Source organism: Carassius gibelio, chromosome B16, assembly GCF_023724105.1.
Source record: "Carassius gibelio isolate Cgi1373 ecotype wild population from Czech Republic chromosome B16, carGib1.2-hapl.c, whole genome shotgun sequence".
In the NCBI taxonomy this organism is placed as follows: Eukaryota; Metazoa; Chordata; class Actinopteri; order Cypriniformes; family Cyprinidae; genus Carassius; species Carassius gibelio.
In genome coordinates, this window is record NC_068411.1 from 7,577,074 (window position 1) to 7,598,745 (window position 21,672).

Genomic DNA, 21,672 nt, shown 5'->3' on the forward strand with positions numbered 1-21,672 from the left:
TTGCTCATCAATGGATGCTCTGCAGTGAATGGGTGCCGTCAGAATGAGAGTCCAAACAGATGATAAAAACATCACAATAATCCACACCACTCCAGTCAGTTCACATCTTGTAAAGCCAAAGAATAATAACGCTTCCTTCAGTGAAAAGTCACATCAAAAGAGAAAGTATTATTATGCATAGAGCAACATTTTGAAGTTAAAATGTCTTAATGATGGATTTGTTTCTTATAAACATGCAGCTTTTGGCTTCACAAGATATGAACTGATGGACTGGGGTGCTGTGATTATTGTGATGTATTTATCAGCTGTTTGGACTCTCATTCTGACGGCACCCATTCACTGCAGGGCATCCATTGATGAGCAAGTGATGGAATGATACATTTCTCCAAATCTGTTTACATGAGGAAACAAACTCATCTAAGTCTTGGACAGCCTGAGGGTGAGTACATTTTAAGCAAATTAAAATTTTTAACTATTAACATTTTATAGTGTAGTCACCATACTGCCATTTCTAACTTTGATACAATTCACTGAAAAATACTGATATCCATTTTGAGGACATGAACAAAAACTGGCACAATATTAAAGGCAAGTAAAAATAAATTAATGTATATAATTTTTTTTTTCTAGCAGATGAATGATAAATAATTGCCAGCCAATCAGAATCCATTCTACTTGACCACTGAAAGCAGCAGACACAAAACTGCAGTGCACACTTATAACAAACAAAGTCTTATTGTGCATTGGTGTAGACCCTAATGTAGTCATCATTACATCACATCTTGGTGTGACAGTGCATAGGGCATAGGTTTGAATAGTATCTTTTATATATATATATATATATATATATATATATATATATATATATATATATATATATATATATATATATATATATATATATATATGGTATTTTCCACAGGCAAAAACAGCATTAGAGCAAGACAATATTAATCTTTTTTGAGAGAACCGTTTCTTTAAACAAAAAAAGTGCTTTCCAACACAATCTTTTTTAGCTTTAAATATTACAATAAACAGAGACACAACTTGTGTTTAACACAGAATAACTGTTTATATTATTTTCAAAGGAATACATTTTAGTTACCGTGGAGACCTATGGCATGGCATGTGGCTTCAATAAAACTATGACATTAAGGGGCTTATTTATGGGGATATATTAGTTTTCTCAGTTTTTACAAGCAGTGAATTATGAGGAAAATATTCAAACGTTTGTTCACATTCAAAAGACTTGATCCTGATTTATGAGCCCGAGAAATTGCCGGATGCAACCTCCGAGTCACTTTTACCATTCGAAAATGGAAACTGAGACCAAATACTGGTAGCACTGTGCTGAATCTCCGGGAAGGAGAGCGGAGGGAAAGTATTTGACCTACTTTAGAGCATTTCTCCCTTCTGTAAGACATGCTCTCGGAGTCCCCCAGTCCCTCGGCGGGACGTCCTGTCCTGGGAGGGTCAGAGAGAGGAGCGACTGTAGGCTCCTGCTCAGAAGTATTTACATTAGAAACAACTTAACTACATATTCAGTAACATGACAGTAGTTAAGTTGTTTTCAAGACATTGTTGCCTTTCCAATAATGAGCTACTTTTTCCTTTCAGTTGAGCACAGCATGTCAAAATGAACATCACTGTTTTTGTTTTATTACTTCTTAAATGTCTTAAATGAATAATGATCTATTGCAGTGAATCGGCTCATTCAGACGATTCGTTACAATGAAATTGATAAAAGAAAAAAGAACATAATTTGGGTTCAGCAGAATTTTTTTTTTATATTAATACTTTTATTAAGCAAGGATGCTTTAAAATTGATCAAATGTCTTTGACATACATATAGCAATAAGCAATTTTCTGTGTTTTTATTCTTTTCTGTCAATCACCAGTTTTAGTGCTGTTAACCTCTCTAAGCTTAGAGGCACAATGCAGTGATATCAAATTGAGACAAAACTCCTGTTAAGTGTTTGGGTAGAAGAGAAAAAATCAAGCTGGATGAACTAGAGAATCTTTGGCTGCAGAGGACGAAAGAAGTGGGAGCTGCCTTTCAGAAAAAAAAAAGAAAAAAAAAAAGCCAAGACCTTTTGAATGGTGACCTGCATTCCTCAAATAATAAAATAAAAGATTCAGTTACCTATTCATGCATTGTTAAATACATTGTTCTGTCCCTGTCTGCTGCTGTACGTAGAGGACATTTGGAAAGTCGCACCTGTTAGTAAACACTGTTTTTCCGATCTCAAACACTGAGTATGTGGAAGCAGCCAAAGAAACTGCCGCAGAGAGTCGAGACCTTGAGAGGCCGAACGGAAGCAGATTGAGCAGCGAGGGCAGAGGAGTGGGAGTGAGACGGGAAGGGAATGCTGGGAAAGAAATGAAAGACTGGGAGGGAGAAAGACGGAGAGATGGAAGAGTTCTTCCCTCCGCGCTGACGCTCACCTGCCAATAACAAATTGAAAACAACTCTGTTCATAATCCCTGGGAACTAAAAATACCCCACACTTCTGAAGGCCCTTCCATGAAGGCCGCTTAGTCTCTGCAGGACTCGTTCTGAGCCAGCGGCCAACACCACACACACACACACACACACACACACACACACACACACAAGAATAATGACAGACAGAGAGCTGGAAGGATATCCATTTAAATATGACTATGCAATGCATTTCTACAGAAAATGTGAGAGGTGCTTGCCATGCAGACATTGTTGCTACAACACTGGGGTGCTGATGCTGTTTCTTAATGGCCAAAATAAACCCACTTTATTCTTTATGTGTATGACTTACAGGCGTCTCTTCATTTACGTCTGGATGTAATGGATGTTTTCCACATGGTTTCTTAAGTAAAAGTAAATTTAAATTAATAGCACACCTCTCCTCATCAAGCCACATGGTTTTAGCGATTATGCAGTAGCTGTATCTGTAGCACAAATGGTGATGGATGATATTTAATCCTTAAATATTAAAGTTAAATCCTTAACCCCCTAAAGCCTGATATTAAAATAATAATAATTAAAAAAAAAATGTCAGAAAAATCTATTGTTTTAAATGCATTTTTAAAAACACAGTTTATTGAACATTTACATCAGAAATATTAAAAAAAACAAAAAAAAAACATTTTTTTTGATGAGTATCATATTTGATGCATCATGCTTAAAAGTCAAACTGAGCAAAATAAGTATTTTGGTGCAGATGCTGATATTTGCTCAAAAATTAAGATTACAATTTTGATGCTTGTAATGTAAATCAGTATGCTCTTTAAAACAGAATGGCAAATACCTACATAAAATGATGTAAATATTATCACAATATCTTAGTAAGATGATATTTAAATGCTTAGTTTGATGATCAAAACATATAATGCAATACAAAGATGATTGAGAGATGAACAAACAAACGTTCCTCTCAAATCTAAGATTCACTAATAAAAAAAAAAAAATGCAAATAAATTACATCTGGGGAATCCAGTCCATTTTGAAATATTACCAACAAAGTTACTCTTATATTTACTTTTTTTAAATCATTAAAGGTTCGAAAGCAAAAAGATGTGAATCATGAGCTGAAAGTTGACATTTGTGCAATTAGACTGAAATAACTTTTACTTTGCTAAAACATTATGATCTATTAATCAGATAAGAGAGGGCAAGCAGTAGATTGTGTGCAACAGATTTAACAACAAAGTTTGATCATGTTGATCATTAAGAGGTCTTATAATTGTGTATCAGATATGATACATTAGTTTTTAAAGGGTTAACTCAAATATGAGTAATAGTAACAGCAATGCTGGCCTTAGCAAACACAGCTGAGGTTGTCTCTTTCTGTCTTCCATGTCAATGAGATTGTTTTGTAACCAGCCAGGACCACCATGAAATTTCACTGGTCAAAAACCCTGCTCCACATTTGTGCGTGGTAAAATGTCAGAAATTATTATGTGGCATCAGGCAGTACTTCACATTCAGTGAAAGTTAGTATGCATGGAAATGCTCTAGTTTCTAACCTCTCAGAGCATCTCGATCTTCCCTTCTTGCATCTTTGGAGGCCCTGGACACGTAGATTTCATTCCCACACTGCGCTGTGCTCGTGTTAGAGTATTGTATTACATGAGACCTGCGCTCTGCCTGTAAACAGTATAAAAGCGCTGGAAGAGCAGTTGTTATTCTTTCACAATCCCACTCTCTCTCATCCTTTACTCAAACTCTTTCTGTCTCACTCCCTTTCACTCTTTTCCTGTTACGCAATGCAGTTTGGCTGTCGCTAACTCCCAATGAGAAGCAGAAAGAGGGTCCAGGTCTTGCGTAAGTACCGAGTCCCCCTTTTTCAACAATAACCCCACTCGAGAATCTCACCGAGAGAACTCTCTCATGGCAGCTATGAGGAAACCCAGGGTTTTGCCATCAGGATGTTTCTGTATAAACACACAGGCGGTAAATCTGCACTCGGTCTACTCCTAATGTCCGGATCCGACTCGCTATGTTTCTCCCCAAGCTTTCATAATATCAACAACTCACACTCGCATCTGAGGGAACTCAGAGAAATGTGCAGAAAGAGCAGATTTTAAAAATGAATAGTTGGTGGATAATCTTGTACAGGTAAAGCTCTGACTAAACGGCAAATGTCTGATCCAAGTCGCAATACTATACTATACTATAATATTATAATAAATAAAAACAATTGCTGTGTAAAAAATAAGAAAACTAAGAAAAAGAAAAGTCTGGAGTCAGATTTCAAATAATAAACTTTTTCTTTCAGCAAAGGTGGATTAAATTGATCAAAAGTGACAATGTTCTAAAAGATCTTGAAAAATACTGAAAAAAAATGAAGCAGCACAACTGTTTTCATCACAAATAATGATCAGAAATGTTTCCTGAGCAGTAAATCATCATATTATAATGAGAAGATCATGTGACACTGAAGACTGGAGGAATGATGCTGAAAATTCTATTTTACATCATATATCTATATATATTTTACATTGTAATAATATTTCACAATTGCACTGCATTTTTACTCAAATAAATGCAGCCTTTGTGAGTAAAACAGACTTAGGGATGCGCGATACCACATATTTTATTTTCGATACGATACCAATACTTTTAATGGCCATTATCATCTATATCAATATGATACTTCTAAACTGAACTTTTAGATTATGAAATGTATTTATTATGAGTACAATGGGTAATAACGCCTACTTAACTTTATATGTGAAATGCATTTTAAAATTCAATATGCCTTAATTGCAACTTATTAAGCTATATTTTTGTTTACACATGGTTAAACTATGTTTACTGTAGTGGTAACCAAGGAAATCTACAAATACTATAGTTAAACTACAGTATGTTCACTTTACCATGGTTCACTTTTATAAAGGACTGCCAGCAATAGGATATTGCATGCATAAAATGTAAACTTTTTATTCGGAGAGTGTATGATTTATATTAGCAATACAGCATACAACATGAGCAATATGAACTTTAAACATTAAAATTTAAATAAATGTACTGCACAAACTAGGGTACAATTTCAATAGGTTTATTGTGAAATAAACATGTAGCCTATGTTTTTTTCTGCATTGTTCTGGGCTGCCTTTACCAAAAACAAAAAATGCTTTCTTATTAAATGCTACTCTTGGAAAACGCAGCTTTATTTAAATGCACTCTCAGAAGTGAGTGAACGCTCTCTGTAATTGATTGATTCTGCCTTGCAATATTTGCATCTGTTTAGATGATCAGGAAAATCCCTTCCACACAATTTTTTGCTAACATAGATTATTCGTCCAATTTAAGGCATATTGTAGGCATTATTTTTTGTTTAATAAACAAAATCACTGAATTAGTTATCAATATTAGTATCGATATTTTTACTTGAGTATCGATACTTTTGATACTCACATCAGTATCAATATAGCGATACTTCAGGATCGATTCGCCCATCCCTATTCCATATATGTTTGAAATTAAGGGTCAGGAAACTCTGATTAGAAAGATAAAAAAACAGAGCGAATATATATCTACTTAAGGAAGCACCTCAGAAAACAAAAAACAAAAAAACATTAAATTAACCTGTTGCCTTGTTTACAAAGAACTAAAACAAAATTTTACTCTTTGAAGTTGCATAAACTCAGCCAATCAGATTAGAGCTTGCCAGAACGAGAATGTGCATTCAAGTATAAAAGCTAAAAGGTACATCTTTGTATCGTATTTACCCAAAAATGGTACATATTTGTACCTTAAAGATACATATTAGTGTCTAAAGTGTCCATTGTAGTAGCTTTAGAAATGGTACCACCCCAGTGGCAGATTTTGTACCTTTTTGCTTCCTTTTCTTCTGACTGTAGTTTTCTCCCCACAGGCTGTTCAAGATCAAGCTCCATTTGTCTCCATCTTTACCACTGGATAAAGGTCGGAGGTTCGAGCGCCCGCCCTGGGCCCAAACGCCCTGGTTGTTTTAGGGATGGCCTGCACGCCTGTGTTTATTTACAGAGGGAGAGGCGCTGGGAGATCACTAAACATAATCACACTACTTCTGGATCATACAGAAACGCTGACACACTTCTTACACCCATGCACTCCAAACACACTCGAGAACAACTTCAGCTTTCTAAACAAGCATTGCTGTAGGACACACAGAATAACAACTGCTTCAGAAAGTGTTTTTGTTTTGAAGAAAGCTTTCTTTTCTAAAATACTGTTAGTAACACTAAATCTTTTGATTGTTGAGCTACTAATTTTCTCATTTTTCTATGATTCATTCGGTATCGGCTTGGGAGTGTATATTTATACAGCAAGACAGATATTCTCGGGAATATTTAGTTGTTTAGGTAAAATTAGCTCAGCTCCATTTGTCATATGTAACAAATTAGTTTATGCACCCTGTAATTTTCTCAGAGATAAAAGAGCAACTTCTGTCGACAACTGTGTTAAAAGGCACAAATTATTTTGCTCTTAAACTAACAAAACGGCTGACCTCAGACGAGCAGAAATAGCAACAAAAGCAATACTGTTGAAGTGTCTTTAAATTTAGGGTGTTTGCAAACCTTTGATGAGTGCGTGCTTGCTTAGAGACAAAACCTCACTGTCACAGAGTTTCTGGTAACACTTCATAATAACTTCATCCACGTACATTACAGCATTATATGGTTCTTAACAAATCACTCCTTAATTTAGATTCTGATGAAGTAATGATAACCTGATTCATGCATTTGCACAAACATTCCTGCACTTAATTGTACAAAAACGACTGATATGTTAAGCATAATTCTTGTTAATGATATATTAGTGTAAATGAAACCGTGATTTGACCCTGCAACGTCTGGCACTGACTGCAAAAATGACTCATTTTGAGTAACATTTAAGTTTATGTTAGTATGTGTAATGTACAGGAGACTATGTATATTTAGGGTTAGGGTTAGGGTTATGCATCCTGCTATACATTCACTGAATTCACCCATAAGGAGATTAAATAAACACATAATAATACACAAACACTATAGGTAATGATTAATGTTCTATAATAAATCATATAAATCAGCCTATATGGAAACTACACTGCACTGAAACTGCACTCTGTTAGAGATCAGAAAAAGCTAAAAACTACAAACCAGAGTAGTGATCAAGCCCATCTGAGACTGTAAGCTCAATTTAGTGAATTCATTTTATGACTGTATACTCAATAACAGACATCATGAATGATATTCAAGCCAAGATGTTGTTTCTGTGCATCTAAAATCTCTTACAGTACAATCATGAGTCGAATGGAGGAGCCAGCGCCATGAACTTTAAATGTCGTGTCCAGCTGTTTTTGCTCAATGACTCACTGTCGTAGTTTTTTTTTAACAGGTTAGGTGTGTTAGTGGCAAAAAACACAGTGCTGATATCCAGTGCAAACAGAGAGCATACTTCAGCAAGCACTCAAAGCGCATATATACTAAGTCATATGCTCTTGAACAGCATAAACCACACAAAGTCATAAAACGACTGCAACATAAACCATTTCCTAGAGCCTGGACCCGGTGCACAGAGACAGCCTTGTGTTCCTGTGCGTTCAGTCACAAGGGAGCTCTGTGCTGGGCTCCAAGAGACCTGCATTCACAAACAGACCGGTGGGGCCACGGTATGTTAGCATTCATGCATGCATGGACATTTAATACCACAGCGAAAACATACGGACCTGTTGAGATGTATGGGACATTAGGTTTAATGGAGGTTCCTCCAGGATGGACGGTATATGAACGAGCTGGTTTGTTTCTTAAATAACAGGGCAGAATAATCTATATATCAAGAGAGCGGCTGTAAATAACGGGTGCTGTGTGTGTGTGTTTACTGCTGGAAATGTCACTGTGTGCATGATGTATGAGCAACATTATAGTTAATAATAAAGCCGTAAGTTGAAACTGGATGCAGTTTAGTGCAGCTCATAAAAATAAAGATTCGAGTAAGAACCTGAAAACATTTTAGAGCCTGGTTTCAACAGAGACGCTTTTTACACTTTCCACTACTATTCATACGTTTGACATTAGTAAGATTTTATTTGTTTATTTACTTGTGGTTTTCAACATTGATAACAAACAGAAATTGTTCTAATTATTACAGTTTAATAGCTGTTTTGTATTTTAAAATGGAATTTATGGCTGTGATGCAGCGCTGTATTTCCAGCATCATTCCTCCAGTCTTCAGTGTCAAATGATCTTCAGAAATCAGAATAATATGATGATTCGCTGCTTAAGAAACATTTCCAAGCATTACTGCTTTTAGTGTATTTTTAATCAGATTAATGCATCCTCGGTGAGTAGAAGAGACTTCTTTAAAAAATCTTACTTGTGCCAAATTTTGAATGGTTAAGCAACTTAAAAGTATTTTTCAAACAGCCAACTGAACCAAAAGATTTCCACTGTCCTTTAAAATTTCATACGACATAGAAAATAAAACACTGACTGAATAGTTCCAGAGTTACACATTTGAAATAGAACAAGTTCTGACGTTTGGTTTTGACTTTAATGGCTTTGACAGCTTCATATTTTCCCATTCGAAACTATATTTCTGATGACTTTCCAACTAATGTGCTCTTTTCTGATTGTTTTTCTTTTCATTACCAAACTCTGATTCTAATTCAACAACCTCCCAAGTGCCTTCTTTCAAAGATCATTACGCCAGCAGTCCAAAAGATTTGAGAATGTGCAGAAGTGTCAATGTGCAGATTAGCTAATTAAATCTGTTAAAAACAAAGGCTCCAAAAGGGGGTTTTCACACTGAAGAACCATTCCAGGTTTCCAAAAGAACCTCTCAGTGGACAGTTCTTAAAAGAATAATTTCTGTCTTATTGTGAGGAACATCTGAATAATCTAAAGTATCTTTTTCATCTATGCTCTTTGAAATTAAGGTTCCAAAATTAGGTTTCAAAAGCTATGCCAAAGAAGAACCTTTTTCAATCATTCGTTCATGCAACTATCACCTATCAGCAACAATCACCTCAATCAAACTGTTCCCTGGATGTTCAAAGTTCCTCAAGGAACAATAGATTCCTATAAAGAATCTTTATTTTTAAGAGTGTAGCATTCCATTCTGGTGCTTTAAAGACAACCAAACCGGAAGAAACCGTAATGCATCAGCAATGCAACCACTCTTTCATCTCATCGATCAGAAGAGAGTTCTCCGCTGAAGAAGCTTTATTTTTAAGAGCACGTGAGATGGGCTGGAGGTGGGGGTTTGGGGAGAACCTCTCCAGTGACTCCAGCTCCACACCCCAGCAACAGTGGGTCTCCGCGTGGAATTTTCCATGGAGCATGTGGCACGTTGCGGAGTAAACGCACACTCCTCTCTAGTTTAAATAGTGCTGTGTGGGCTCTGCCAGCGCTCTCTCTCTCTCTCTCTCTCTCTCTCTCTCTCTCTCGTGCATGTTTGTGTGGCTTCCAGTGTCGCCTGCGAGCGCTTCCTGGCGCCCAACCAAATAAGGCAGATAACCTGTGAGCGTATTAGCCAACACGTGAATCTGCAACAGAACACCTGATTCAAAGTTCACTTCCATGAAAAAAGTTAATTTCGTCCTATATGGTAATTATCTAGTCTGCTTTCTTTTCTGTTTGCTCATTGTTTCTTTGCCACACATTGGCTCCGTTCCAAATCTGCACCGTCTACACAGGCAGCTGCCTTCTAAGGATTCTATCTGAAATGGAATCTCATAACTGACCGATTTGGAACGCTCTACATTGGCTCTAAATAGCACTCCTCGCAGGAAGTGCACAGGATACTTGACTCACAATTGATTTCGCTACAAGTTGGTGTTAGCGTGTGCACAAAGCTAATGCCATGAACGCAATGAATTTTATTTAATTTAACTATTTTTAATGAGTATTTGTTAGGGCTGCACCGCGGGTATCAGTTTATTTTCTTAACCAATAGATGGCACAAAACCTAATTTGATTCATTAATGTTATGGATTTATGCAGCAAATGAGAATCTATAGAATTGCAGAATATATCTCTTAAAACTGAACATCAGATGTTTGTCTATTTCAGGTAATTAAATAGACAGTTTTTTTTTTTTTTATAATCGAAGATATGTAAAAGTATGGTTCTTGAGTATAAAATCACAAAAAAGGCACAACAATTGATCTAATAATTAAGAGACAGTTGATCGTTGATTAAGATTGTTAATATAATTTATTAAACTCACTGGACACCCAAGAGATAATCAGCATATTTATAAAGATATAATTCAAATTATAATTAATTGTTATTTTATTTATAATATAATAAAAATATATGATATTAATCATATGTAATCCAATATGCATTTTTACTACAGTAAAGCCATATTAAACTATTACCTTCACTCTTTAAAATATATATTGTAAAGTATTTTTTTAAATAAATATTTTAATGGCGGTTTTAATTAATGACATTTACTGAAGAAAAATTACAGAACTGTTAAAGAATAACAGTGTGCGGATCTTTTTTGTTGTTGTTTTTTTAATGTTTTTTTTAAATCAAAATAAACAAAGATTTCTGCAAACTTTGCCAAAGTGATTGTTTTAACAAGTATAAATGCTAAAATAATATTACTGACGAGACTTTTATCACAAACATATCACAGGATTTGAAAACAAAACAAACCACTTTAAAAGTGGCACTTTTATGATTTATTATCTCACCAAATGTGTTGCTATATCAGCGTTCAACAGAAACCGCAGTCATTGTTAGTAGTGGTAATGAAAAGCATTCTCCTTAATGTGTGCCTTCCACCCTGTTGTACCCAATCAGCATTTCTGTTCCGCTTCGCTTGAGCTCATCGCAATGCATTCTGGGATTTCAACATCCATTAGGGATACATGTGATACTGCTTTAAACCTGTCGCACACCACATCGCAGACAGTTCACAGGTATCACAAACTGAACGGGTCTTTCTGTACTCGCACGCTCAAGTTAAAGGCAGTCGTCCAAGACAGTGAATCTAATCACCACTCAGGCAAAAGTTCACTTCAACAATGAACAAAGTGCCTTCAATGCATTTAGTGTATAAAAAACAGCATAAAGAGTTAGAATTCGATTATGCATATTATATGACTGCCAGTATGTAGCATATACTTGATTCCAGGGAGTGTGCCTACAATGCCTTTAAATGCTAACTATGTAGGCAGCTCATTAGGTTTTGGAACAGAGCCATTGTGATCTAACCCACAATCTGAAGGTTCAATTTGAAAATAATCAGTGGCGTTTCTCCGAACGTTGACACAGGATTATTTATATCCCGTAACTGCTTGCTGACTGGGGCTGGAGCTGTGCCAACTCTATTCATATCTGAAGCATTTATACAGCAGGCAGAGCCAAGAATAACATTTAATGCAAAATATACCTCAGGGCATAAAAGATCTCCTAATGTATTTCTCATTCAAGCTGTATACTCACATTTGATCTGGGAGCTGAAAACGATTACATAATTAAGGATTTTTAAAAGCATTTATTTGCTTATATAGGCCCAACTTTCAAGACACAGTGGGGGAGTATTTAGATACAGTGAGAAGCATCAGTCAAGTGGTGTGTGTGTGTGTGTGTGATTAATTGAGGAAAGAAATGAGAATAATGTTCTAGAACGAAAAGTACTGAAACGTGAAATATATATATATATATATATATATATATATATATATATATATATATATATATATATTGATTTGTGTAAAAGATGTAAAGATGCTTCAAACAGCTGCACAAACATTGATCAGGGGAGCCCACACTATAGCCTATGATGTGGCAGCTGTGGCCGAGTGGTTAAATCTGTTCTGTAACTGAAGGATTGTGGATTCAAGCCCGTTAGAGGAGTGACGCATTGCCAATGCACCCTTGAAAAAGGAGCCTAACCTCAGGTTACTCCAGAGGGACCAAACCTCTAATATATGTATTAATGACAAAGTAGTCGTTTAGAGTGGAGTCAAGAATAATCTGGCAACAACATCTTAGTTCTTGAATAGCAAAGTAAAACCATGCCACTTCACATTAGACAACAATTGGATAACGAGTACTCCAGGCTACAACCATCAATCCCAAAAAATAAAAATAAAATTATATATTACAAATGACTATTGAACTTGGCTTCAACAGCGCATCAGTGCTTCGCGGCTGGAGATCTGGGTGCACCGTGACAGTGGGAACCATGCCACAATATCTTTGGACATGCAAGTCACACTGTTCAATGACTGCTAACTGCCAGGTCTCTATTTGGAATGCATTACACACAAATATAACATTTATGCATTTAGCAGACGCTGCAAAAAATATCAAAGTGATGCTAAAAAATCTGTAAATATTCTAAATGTGACCCTGGAGCACAAAACCAGTAATAAGGCTCATGTTTTTGAAATATGAGTTATATGCATCATCTTAAAGCTGATTAAATTAGCTTTCCATTGGTCTGTTGGGATAGGACGATATTTGCAGTGCAATATATATATATATATATATATATATATATATATATATATATATATATATATATTTTTTTTTTTTTTTCCAAATTAAGTTCTTAGCAATGCACATTGCGAATAAAAAAAATAAGTTTTGATATATTTATGACAGGAATTGTTTTAAACATTTTCATGGATCACGATCTTTCCTTAATATCATAATGATTAGGCATAAAATAAAACCCAATCATTTTGAAACACACCATGTATTGTTGGCTATTGTTACAAACATACCCCAGAGATTTAAGACTGGTTTTGTTCTCCAGGGTCACATATACATCAAATTACCCACTGCAGTGTTAGTAGTTTGCCTTATACGTTCAACACGTTTGTGACGCGGTGCTTGCAATGAATAACAATCTTTTTATATATGCCTATTTTCATTCATGCTGAGGGTGTTTACGCACTGAGGCCCATTTAAACACTGAGGTAAACTGAGCTCAGCGATGTCGAGGTTCGAACCTACCACCATTACCCAATCCCACCCCCGAAACAGGGCTGAAACACTCACTCTCTGCGGGGTAGAAGGGCTGCATGTCGATCTTGTGCACTTCTTTGGCGTAGTACTCCTCCTCGCTGCGCTGTCGCTCGCAGGTGGCCGCGCGCTCGTTGGCTTTCTCCTGCAGCAGGTCTCGCGTGCTGTTATAGATGGCGATGATGTCCCGGGACACCTCCTCGGGCTCGGGGTAGATCTCGGGGGGACAGCTCAGCTTGAGTTTACTGAGGATCTGACCGCGGATGGCCTCGATCCGCTTCTTTTTGAACTGCTCCATGTCCAGAGTGCTGCATGTGGATAGACTGACGGCCACTGTGGCTAAATCCAAGGTCAGAAGGAGGCTCAAGACGTACAAGTTCATTTTGTGCTTTTGTTTTGGAAGCTGAAGCGAGTTTGAAAATGCTAATTAATGAATTAAGTCACGCAGAAGCCCAGTCATTTCGATGGCGAAGCCAAATGTAACTTTTTTTTTTTTGCGCACGCTATTATCAATTGCAAACGTCTTTGTTTATTGTTCCTGCAAATCCATCCGAGGTGCCAACACGAAATGGTCTGTCAGATCCAAACTAAGATCTTCATTTCAAATCACTTCATAGCAAGTGCACGGAATCACGAGGCACTATAAGAGCCATTGATTTGGCCATCAAAAGTGTCTGCTTCTCAAAGCTTTCTTTCTGACAGACGCGTCGTCTGCGGGCTTTCTGCGCGCACCTCCACCGCATCAGAGCGCCGCGAACTCTCTCCAAAGCGCCGCACAATCACTCGCCCTCGCCGTGTGAGAAGATGTGGAGGTCCAGGGAAAGCCTCAGCTCACTCCGCAAGGCGCATCGCCTCTCCTCTCCTCCTCCTCGCGTCTGGCTCCAGCAGATGCTGAAGAAAATAAAGCTGGACCTGTCTCACGCGTCCTAAACTTGCCTGACAGAGAAGAAGAGTACGGAGTGATGGGATAAACTACCTTATGAGCAGGCAAAAGCGATTTCCTCCTCAGTTTGCGCACTCCTCTGTTCCTTCTGCGGGAAAACTACGGTCCCCGTGCCAGCACACACATGCACATCTGAAGGCGGCCGGTTGGAGAGAGAGGTTTATATAGGACTGACTTCACCACGTGGTTGTGGTCATCACGGTGAGTCCGAGGGATTCGCTTCTCTCCAGCACTGCGGTCAGGTCCTAACGCCCACTGGGTCCTTCCACTGTGACCTCCCCCAAAAACAGTCAGAGTAAACCTCAGACCTAGCAAGAAACACATCTCGAGGAGCCAGTTCACCTGCGCAGTTATAGTCCCAGGAGACAGATCGACCAAACACGTTTCAGTTGTCAACAAGTATGTCATAGAAATCTTTAGTATTTTGTTTAAAAAAGTCAAGATAGCTGGCGTTGGGGATGAAGTGGAAAAACTAACACCATTAGAAATGAAAACTAAATGGATCATTTGAAAATGTGTAATTATATCCATGTATAAACTTTAGTACATTACACTATGGCTTCATGTTTTATGTAAATGCCTTCAGAAAGCCAATGTGAAAGCTGACAGTGTTAATGAGTTTTAACTTTACAAGCCTTGAGAATGTTTCAGGGTTTTAATGTTAATATCTTTATGAACATTCACTTATCAGATATTTTCAGTACAAAATCATGTTGTACTGAATATATATATATATATATATATATATATATAAACCTCTCACTGTCTTCATGTAGGGTATCCATCATCATGCCAGCAGTATTAAGCTTTCAGACATGAAGAACACTTTCTTTATTACTCTGCAGTGTAGTATAGTTAATATTTATAACCTTCAGAGATGAAATGAGAGAGAAGTCAGCATAAAACCACCCATTTAATCTGCCCTCTTATCTTGCTTCATTTAGTAAACTGGAAAAAACCCCCGAAAACCTAATAGTATCTTATGGTATTACTACTGTTAGACACAGACAGCTGATAAGGATTGGAGAAGCAGGTCCAGCTGTTGCATCAGCGCACACATCTCGCTGATAACCCTTTCTGGGAGGTTGCTACAAGTCGTTTCGATCACAGACTCTCTGTGTGCAACATGTGACGGCAGGCATTTTCCACATTCTCCCTCGCCGCACCTGCTTGATTTACTTCTCAATCCCTTGAGCTTCTGCTTTAAAAAAAATCATCATTTGCCAAAGCCTTTTGTACCCGGCCCACACTCCAGTAATCTATCAGGAGGGACAGGCCTCGGAACGGCTCTGCCCAGCGCTGTACGCCAGATGTTATCGCTAAATCACCACCAACAGAGACAGATGTGAGACTGCATGCGAGCGAGGGAGAATAAGGACAGGGATTTAAGGGAATAAACCAAACGTTATTAAGGGTGATAAAACTGCACAACACTTATTACACCTGACTGTCCTCACAATCACTTCCTGATGAGACGAGGAAGAGGTTTTGTGATGTAGACAATGAAAAGATGAGCAGCGAGGGAGCGACAGAGGAGCTTGACCCTCTCTAGGGCGCTGTGTCAACATGCCCTGGCGAGGGCGGGCATTCCTGAGCGGCAGCTCACAGTGTTGTCGTGATAAATGGGAGTTTTACGTCGGCTGTACCCTCTCAGACACTGGGTAAATATATCTCAACTGGGTGTGTACACATAGCTCGACTGAGAGTGATAAAGAGAAAGTCTAGAATCAGCACAACTGTCATTCCGGCAGGGCTGCACCCTTAAAAGGTCAAAGGTCATCTCCCGGCAGCCCTCCAATCAGGGCCTACAGGGCACCTCTGATGAAACGACCTGTTATATTAAAACATACACTCCTTATGAGCTCAAAAGAATTAAATACACCACGTGGCCCATGTCATGATGACACATGCATTTCAGTTTTACATTTCCACATCTGTGTTCTCCTAGAGGTCAGGAAGTCAACCCAACTGTAGATCACTGCACTGCTTTGACAGCGGCGCCACCCGGTGGTCAAGCAATCCTGAACACCTTGATTGGAGTTAAAGACCTCTGCTTTATGTATTTGGAGAAACATGTCCATAGTACATGTGAAAAAACACATGCTTTTCTTGCATTGAAGTTTTCTTGTCAATCAAAATATCTGAAGATTTTTTACATTGATTTATTTAGCAAAAAACACTGTGACAAATGTCTATATACAGAAAAAGAGCACAGATGTTTGGCACTCATCAGTGCACTCACACATGAACAACATCACAGATGACTGTCTCATGATCGGTAACTCTTCGAATCTTCTCTCTCTGGTCACGTGATGGATCAGTCTGATTCACTGCTGTACTCTTCAGCAGGCTCAAGGCTGTCTTCTCCTTCCTCACGCTCTTCATCGCTCTCCTTATCCCAGTCCTTCATGGATGTGCCCATCATGAAATCATCCCTCAACACGCTCCAGGACGGATTCTCTCCTTTCACTTCTACAGGCTGCTAAAATCAGTCAAGAGAAGGGACAAGAATCAGTCTCAGAAACCACATGCTGGGATCATAGGCCTATATTTTTACATTAATCAATTCAATAAGAGCCGTATGTACACACTGCCACCATGTGGACACAGTGAGTGAAATTAAGAAACGTAAAAGAACAATGCATTTCTTCAACATAAAGCCTACATCTTACATCAGCTGAATCTTAATATTAAATAGCAATGTTTAATAGCAGGTACAATATCTCTAATAGCAAATGCCAAGAACAACAGTGATTAAGGACATGATTTCTGATGATCTTTGAGGCATTTTAATAAATCATTTGATTAACAATGCTGTTATTTTAAAATTAACACAATTTTACTCCTGTTATGCGTTGGAAAGAATAATCCACAGCACAAAAAAGGTCATAATTACAAAGACAAACAAACCTTTTAAATCATGCACACAGAGCTCAGCATTATTTAGAAACTATTATAATATTTTTAATTCAGTTTAAGTTTTAGTTATTTTATTATGCGCTTTCATGATTTTTATTAGTTTTAGATCTTTTTTTTTACTATTTAATATAAATTTATGTTTTATTTTGATACTTCGGCTTAAAAATGTTCAGTTAGTTGTCAAGGCAGCATTTCTAATTTAAAATTTCTCATTTTGCATTTACATTTTAATTCAATTAGCAAAATAATGAGTTATAATAGTTAATAACACTGGTAAATAGAGACTTCATGTGTACTTAAAGCATGAAGGCTGTGCCATGTGACGAGGAAAGACAGTAAGTGTATGGGAAAGAAAAGTAATCTGACCACTTTCTCTTTTTTGACGGCCGGTTTGTGAGCCACGTCCGCTCCTCTCAAGACATCGATGAAGTCCTTCTTAGTCACGGAGGACAGAATTCTGGATTTCTTTCTCTCTGAACCCCCAACTTCCTTTATCCTGTCATCCACGTTCTTCTGATGCTTCTTCACAGCGTTGAACAACTGCACCACACCTCTACAGACATCACACAACACATCATTATACATCATTAACTGAGAAATGCAGCTCATGAATTGCTTGTCTATCTATACGGAGCAAAAGTGGACCGAATGAGGTCTCACCTGGTTGCAATTTTCTGTAGGTTCCTCTCGTGCTCTCGGTCTCGAACCACATCAGGCTTCTCTCGACACATATTCTCCCATGCTCGTTTCTTATCGAGCTGTCAATTAATAACAAACCCATGTCAATGCATATAGGGGTCGGTCATTCAATGCCTCTTCACAAAAATGCATTGAAGATAAAAAAAAGGTTGTTTGTAATGTTCCCCCCTTTTCAAATGTTTAGAAGGTCATCAGGTTGCCGTCATTCACAAATGAACATGTAGGGCATCAAGTAACGTGTACATATGCTCCGAGACAAATATATATTCATAGTACCATAATGACTAACAACTCTGCACACATGGTTAACTTATATTTGTTGACTACATTAATCATTTTGCTAAATTAGTCCCTTTTCAATTTCTTTTTTTTTTTTTTTGCAATTCATTCCAGCCCTTAGAAGCTTAATATTAAACATTTGAAAACTTTATAACATAAAAGAAGCTGTTTAAAGTTATATTGAATTCTATGAGATCTGGAAAAGCTCAGCTGATGCAGCACCCGTTTCTTTTTCTCCAGCCGCTCTTTCTTCTCCTTCTCTTTGATCTTGTCCAGCTCTTTGTTCTTCTGGAGGATGATGGGTTTGCTGTCTGGGGTTTTCTTGCCCAGGATTTTGGCCATGGCTTCGGCCCAGCCGGTGTTGGGATTTTCCGCAGCGTCTCCATTCTGTTCTTCCTCGCTCTTTCCATCCTCGTCACCGCTGTCTTCTACATCAGATTCCTCCTGCTCACTCTCTCCATCATTACTGACGCTGTCATCAGAAAGCCCAAACGCTTCTGATCATCCATACACACACACAAAAAAAATATATTTCATCACATGGCATCACAATTTATGTTCTTTTCAAGCATCTTTTCCTCCATTTAAAAAAAAAGTGACAATGTTAGGCACTACAAGTAAAATGTAAAAAAAAATTAAACAAAAAATAAAATGCATTAATTTGTTTCTACTTGTCTTGAGAATTTCTTTATCTAACGACTTATATTCTTGAAATTTGCTTGTGTATGCAAAATGGGTCAATATATGTACTGCATGCAATAAGAATGTGAATATTTAGCCCAAACAGTTAGAATTTTCATTTAACTTACATATTGTTTGCACGATAAAATTGGAAGGAAACTAAAGTGTTAATTCTAGCCAGTTAAATGTCACCTATAAAAATAACCCAGATAAAGACAAGCCACATAAATGTCAAAATAAATAATTGATTATTGCAGAAGAGAACGAATGTGTATTTGGCTTTACATTTCTAGTGTAAAATCGAGAGTAATTTGAGTTTACTGTCATATCCCTTTGCCCTGTGTGGCTTTTGTTGGGTTTAATTACGAAATCAGTAGTCGTCTCATCAACGATAATAATACGCAGCCTTTCGTAAAGACATTGTATATGTGCCGCATCATAATTTGCCAGAAAAAAAGTTAAAAGCCTCACCGTTTCCCTCTTCAACAACGACATGTGGCTTCTTCGTGAGCGTCGCCATCTTTACTGATATTTACGAGTACTTTCTAAACAGTCCGTGCGACACTAGAGGCGCTCGGGAAAGGTTCCGCTCCTGTTTAGTTTCGAGGTGAGTTCCGATTGAAAGGGTCCCTACGCGAAGTGTTCACTGCTCACTACTCCCTGAGTACGGGATCGCTCATTTGGAACGCACTGGAACGTCCTCAAAGAAATGCAACACAAAGATTATTATATAACATACATAAATATTACAGTTTGTGACGGAATGTCACGACTGACCAATCAGAATCAAGTATTTCCACAGAGCCTTGTAATAATTGCAAAGAAATACTTCCTAATAAAATGATGACTTGAGAGGAAGAATGAATCAAGGCTCTGGGAATCACACATTTAATCATATATATATATATATATATATATATATATATATATATATATATATGATTAAATGAAAAAAAAAAGTCATATATATATATATATATATATATATATATATATATATATATATATATATATATATGACTTTTTTTTTCATTTCATATATATATAATTTTTTTTTTTAGACATATATCTTTAAATCCAAACCCCACCCCACCTACCACAACCCCCATACACACACCTGTATCACCTGTATGACGATACCCTGATGGATGAGAAGGTCAAAACTGAATCCTCAATAGTGTTGAGGCAATATAATAACAATATAGTGACTCAACATGCAAAATGAACAACATGAACAACATCCATGTGGCATAAAAAAAGAAAAGAAACCTATGTATGAATTTGTTTGATTGTTTGATCGTAATTATAAGAAATAGACAGGCTCTTTGAGGAATGTGGAGTAACAGCAAAAAGATCTGTGCAGGTGCACAGAAAAAAAAAGTGAACACAGTCACACATACACGCACACACACACACACACAGAGAGAGAGAGAGAGAGAGAGAGAGAGAGAGCTGCTGTCTCAGCTGCTGAGGTGCACTGAAGAAGAGAGCCGACTGACATCTTCACACTCGAGTGGAAGGACTTTACCTGTTTGCCCGGGTCACCATAGTGCCATCACAGCAGAGTAAGACAAAACCTGATCAACAATGATGAAAAACAACCTTAAAACTAAGAGGTTAAAGCTGTATTTAAAGACTGTTTAAATACATGTTTAAATGTGTACTGTAAGGGACAAATGCATGGCATGCTGACGTGTTGTCTGTAGCTGTTTGTCTTTGCCATTGTTCATTTGTGAAATAGGCTTTAAGTAATTAACATGAAATTAAAATAGTGATACACTCACACAATGTTAATTCCATGTTAACTACTTAAACCTATTTCAGAAATGATTAATGGCAAATAACAAATTTTTGTTACTTATCAATTGAGAATATATGGGCTATGTAAATGTATAAATCTTGGCGTAAATAAAATAAAATAAAAACCTTTTGGACATGTTAAATGAAACCTATATGTCCCATACCCTTCTACAAGTAAAAAAAAAAAAAGAATGTAAGACTACTACTAAGAAACCTACTACTGTAGGTGCAACAGTTTTCTGTGCACAGTTTTCAAATACTGATTTACTTCAAAAACTCAACTGAACTGATGTTCATTGTATGTTGTTCTGTGTAACTGGAGCCACATTATTTAGTGTGGAAAAGAATGGAAGAAGATGCTGTTACAGTACATCAGTTTTGTTGACTGAAGTTAAAACCTATGTTGTCACATTAATCTTTTACTCCAGCCTGCATGTGGACACAATATACTGTACACACCACCACGTAGCATACCTGGATAAACTGGCTCATCATGTTCCCTCTGGATAAAATATGTTAAAGGGGTGATATGATGTTGCTAAAAAGAACATAGTTTTGTGTATTTTATGTAATGCAATGTGTGTTTATGTGGTTTAAGGTAAAAAAAAAAAAAAAAAAAACACATACTGTACATTACTGTTTCTTCTCTACAAAGCTCATCGCTCTGAAAAGCGAGGTTTGCTCTGATTGGCCAGCTATGTAGTGCATTGTGATTGGCCGAATTCCTCAAGCATGTTGTGGAAATGTTACGCCCCTCACAATACTGTGATGGCGTGTCCCGGGACGTAGGGCTGCTTGATTCTGAAAGTTTTGAAATCAAGTTTGTTTTAATTCTTGTTTCTTTAGATTGAAGAAACCTAATCTCACCATGATGACTGCAGGATAGGTTGTAGAATGTATCCTTCTCATAA

At 37.2% G+C, this 21,672-nt stretch overlaps 2 protein-coding genes across 3 annotated transcripts in view; both read right to left on the reverse strand.

The window, feature by feature from the left end:
- The window catches only part of LOC127974945 (transforming growth factor beta-2 proprotein), a 32,105-nt gene extending 17,584 nt beyond the window's left edge, over positions 1-14,521 (reverse strand). The window contains exon 1 of the mRNA XM_052578560.1: positions 13,477-14,521. Coding sequence (XP_052434520.1) covers positions 13,477-13,822 — 346 coding nt within the window. The 5' untranslated portion in view covers positions 13,823-14,521. The remainder of the gene's footprint in view (positions 1-13,476) is intronic.
- Positions 14,522-16,529: 2,008 nt separating this feature from the next.
- rrp15 (ribosomal RNA processing 15 homolog) lies at positions 16,530-19,597 on the reverse strand. Of its 2 annotated transcripts, none has more exons than XM_052578563.1 (5): positions 19,433-19,597; positions 18,503-18,777; positions 17,963-18,060; positions 17,669-17,855; positions 16,530-16,862 (listed from the first exon to the last, which is right to left on the reverse strand). In XM_052578563.1, the coding sequence occupies exons 1-5, from the start codon at positions 19,479-19,481 to the stop codon at positions 16,701-16,703; spliced, it is 771 nt and encodes a 256-aa protein (XP_052434523.1). In that variant the 5' UTR covers positions 19,482-19,597; the 3' UTR covers positions 16,530-16,700. The 2 variants fall into 2 exon arrangements, with proteins under 2 accessions (XP_052434523.1, XP_052434521.1); XM_052578561.1 differs by having other exon boundaries at positions 16,530-16,865; positions 19,433-19,596.
- Between the last annotated feature and the right edge of the window lie 2,075 nt (positions 19,598-21,672).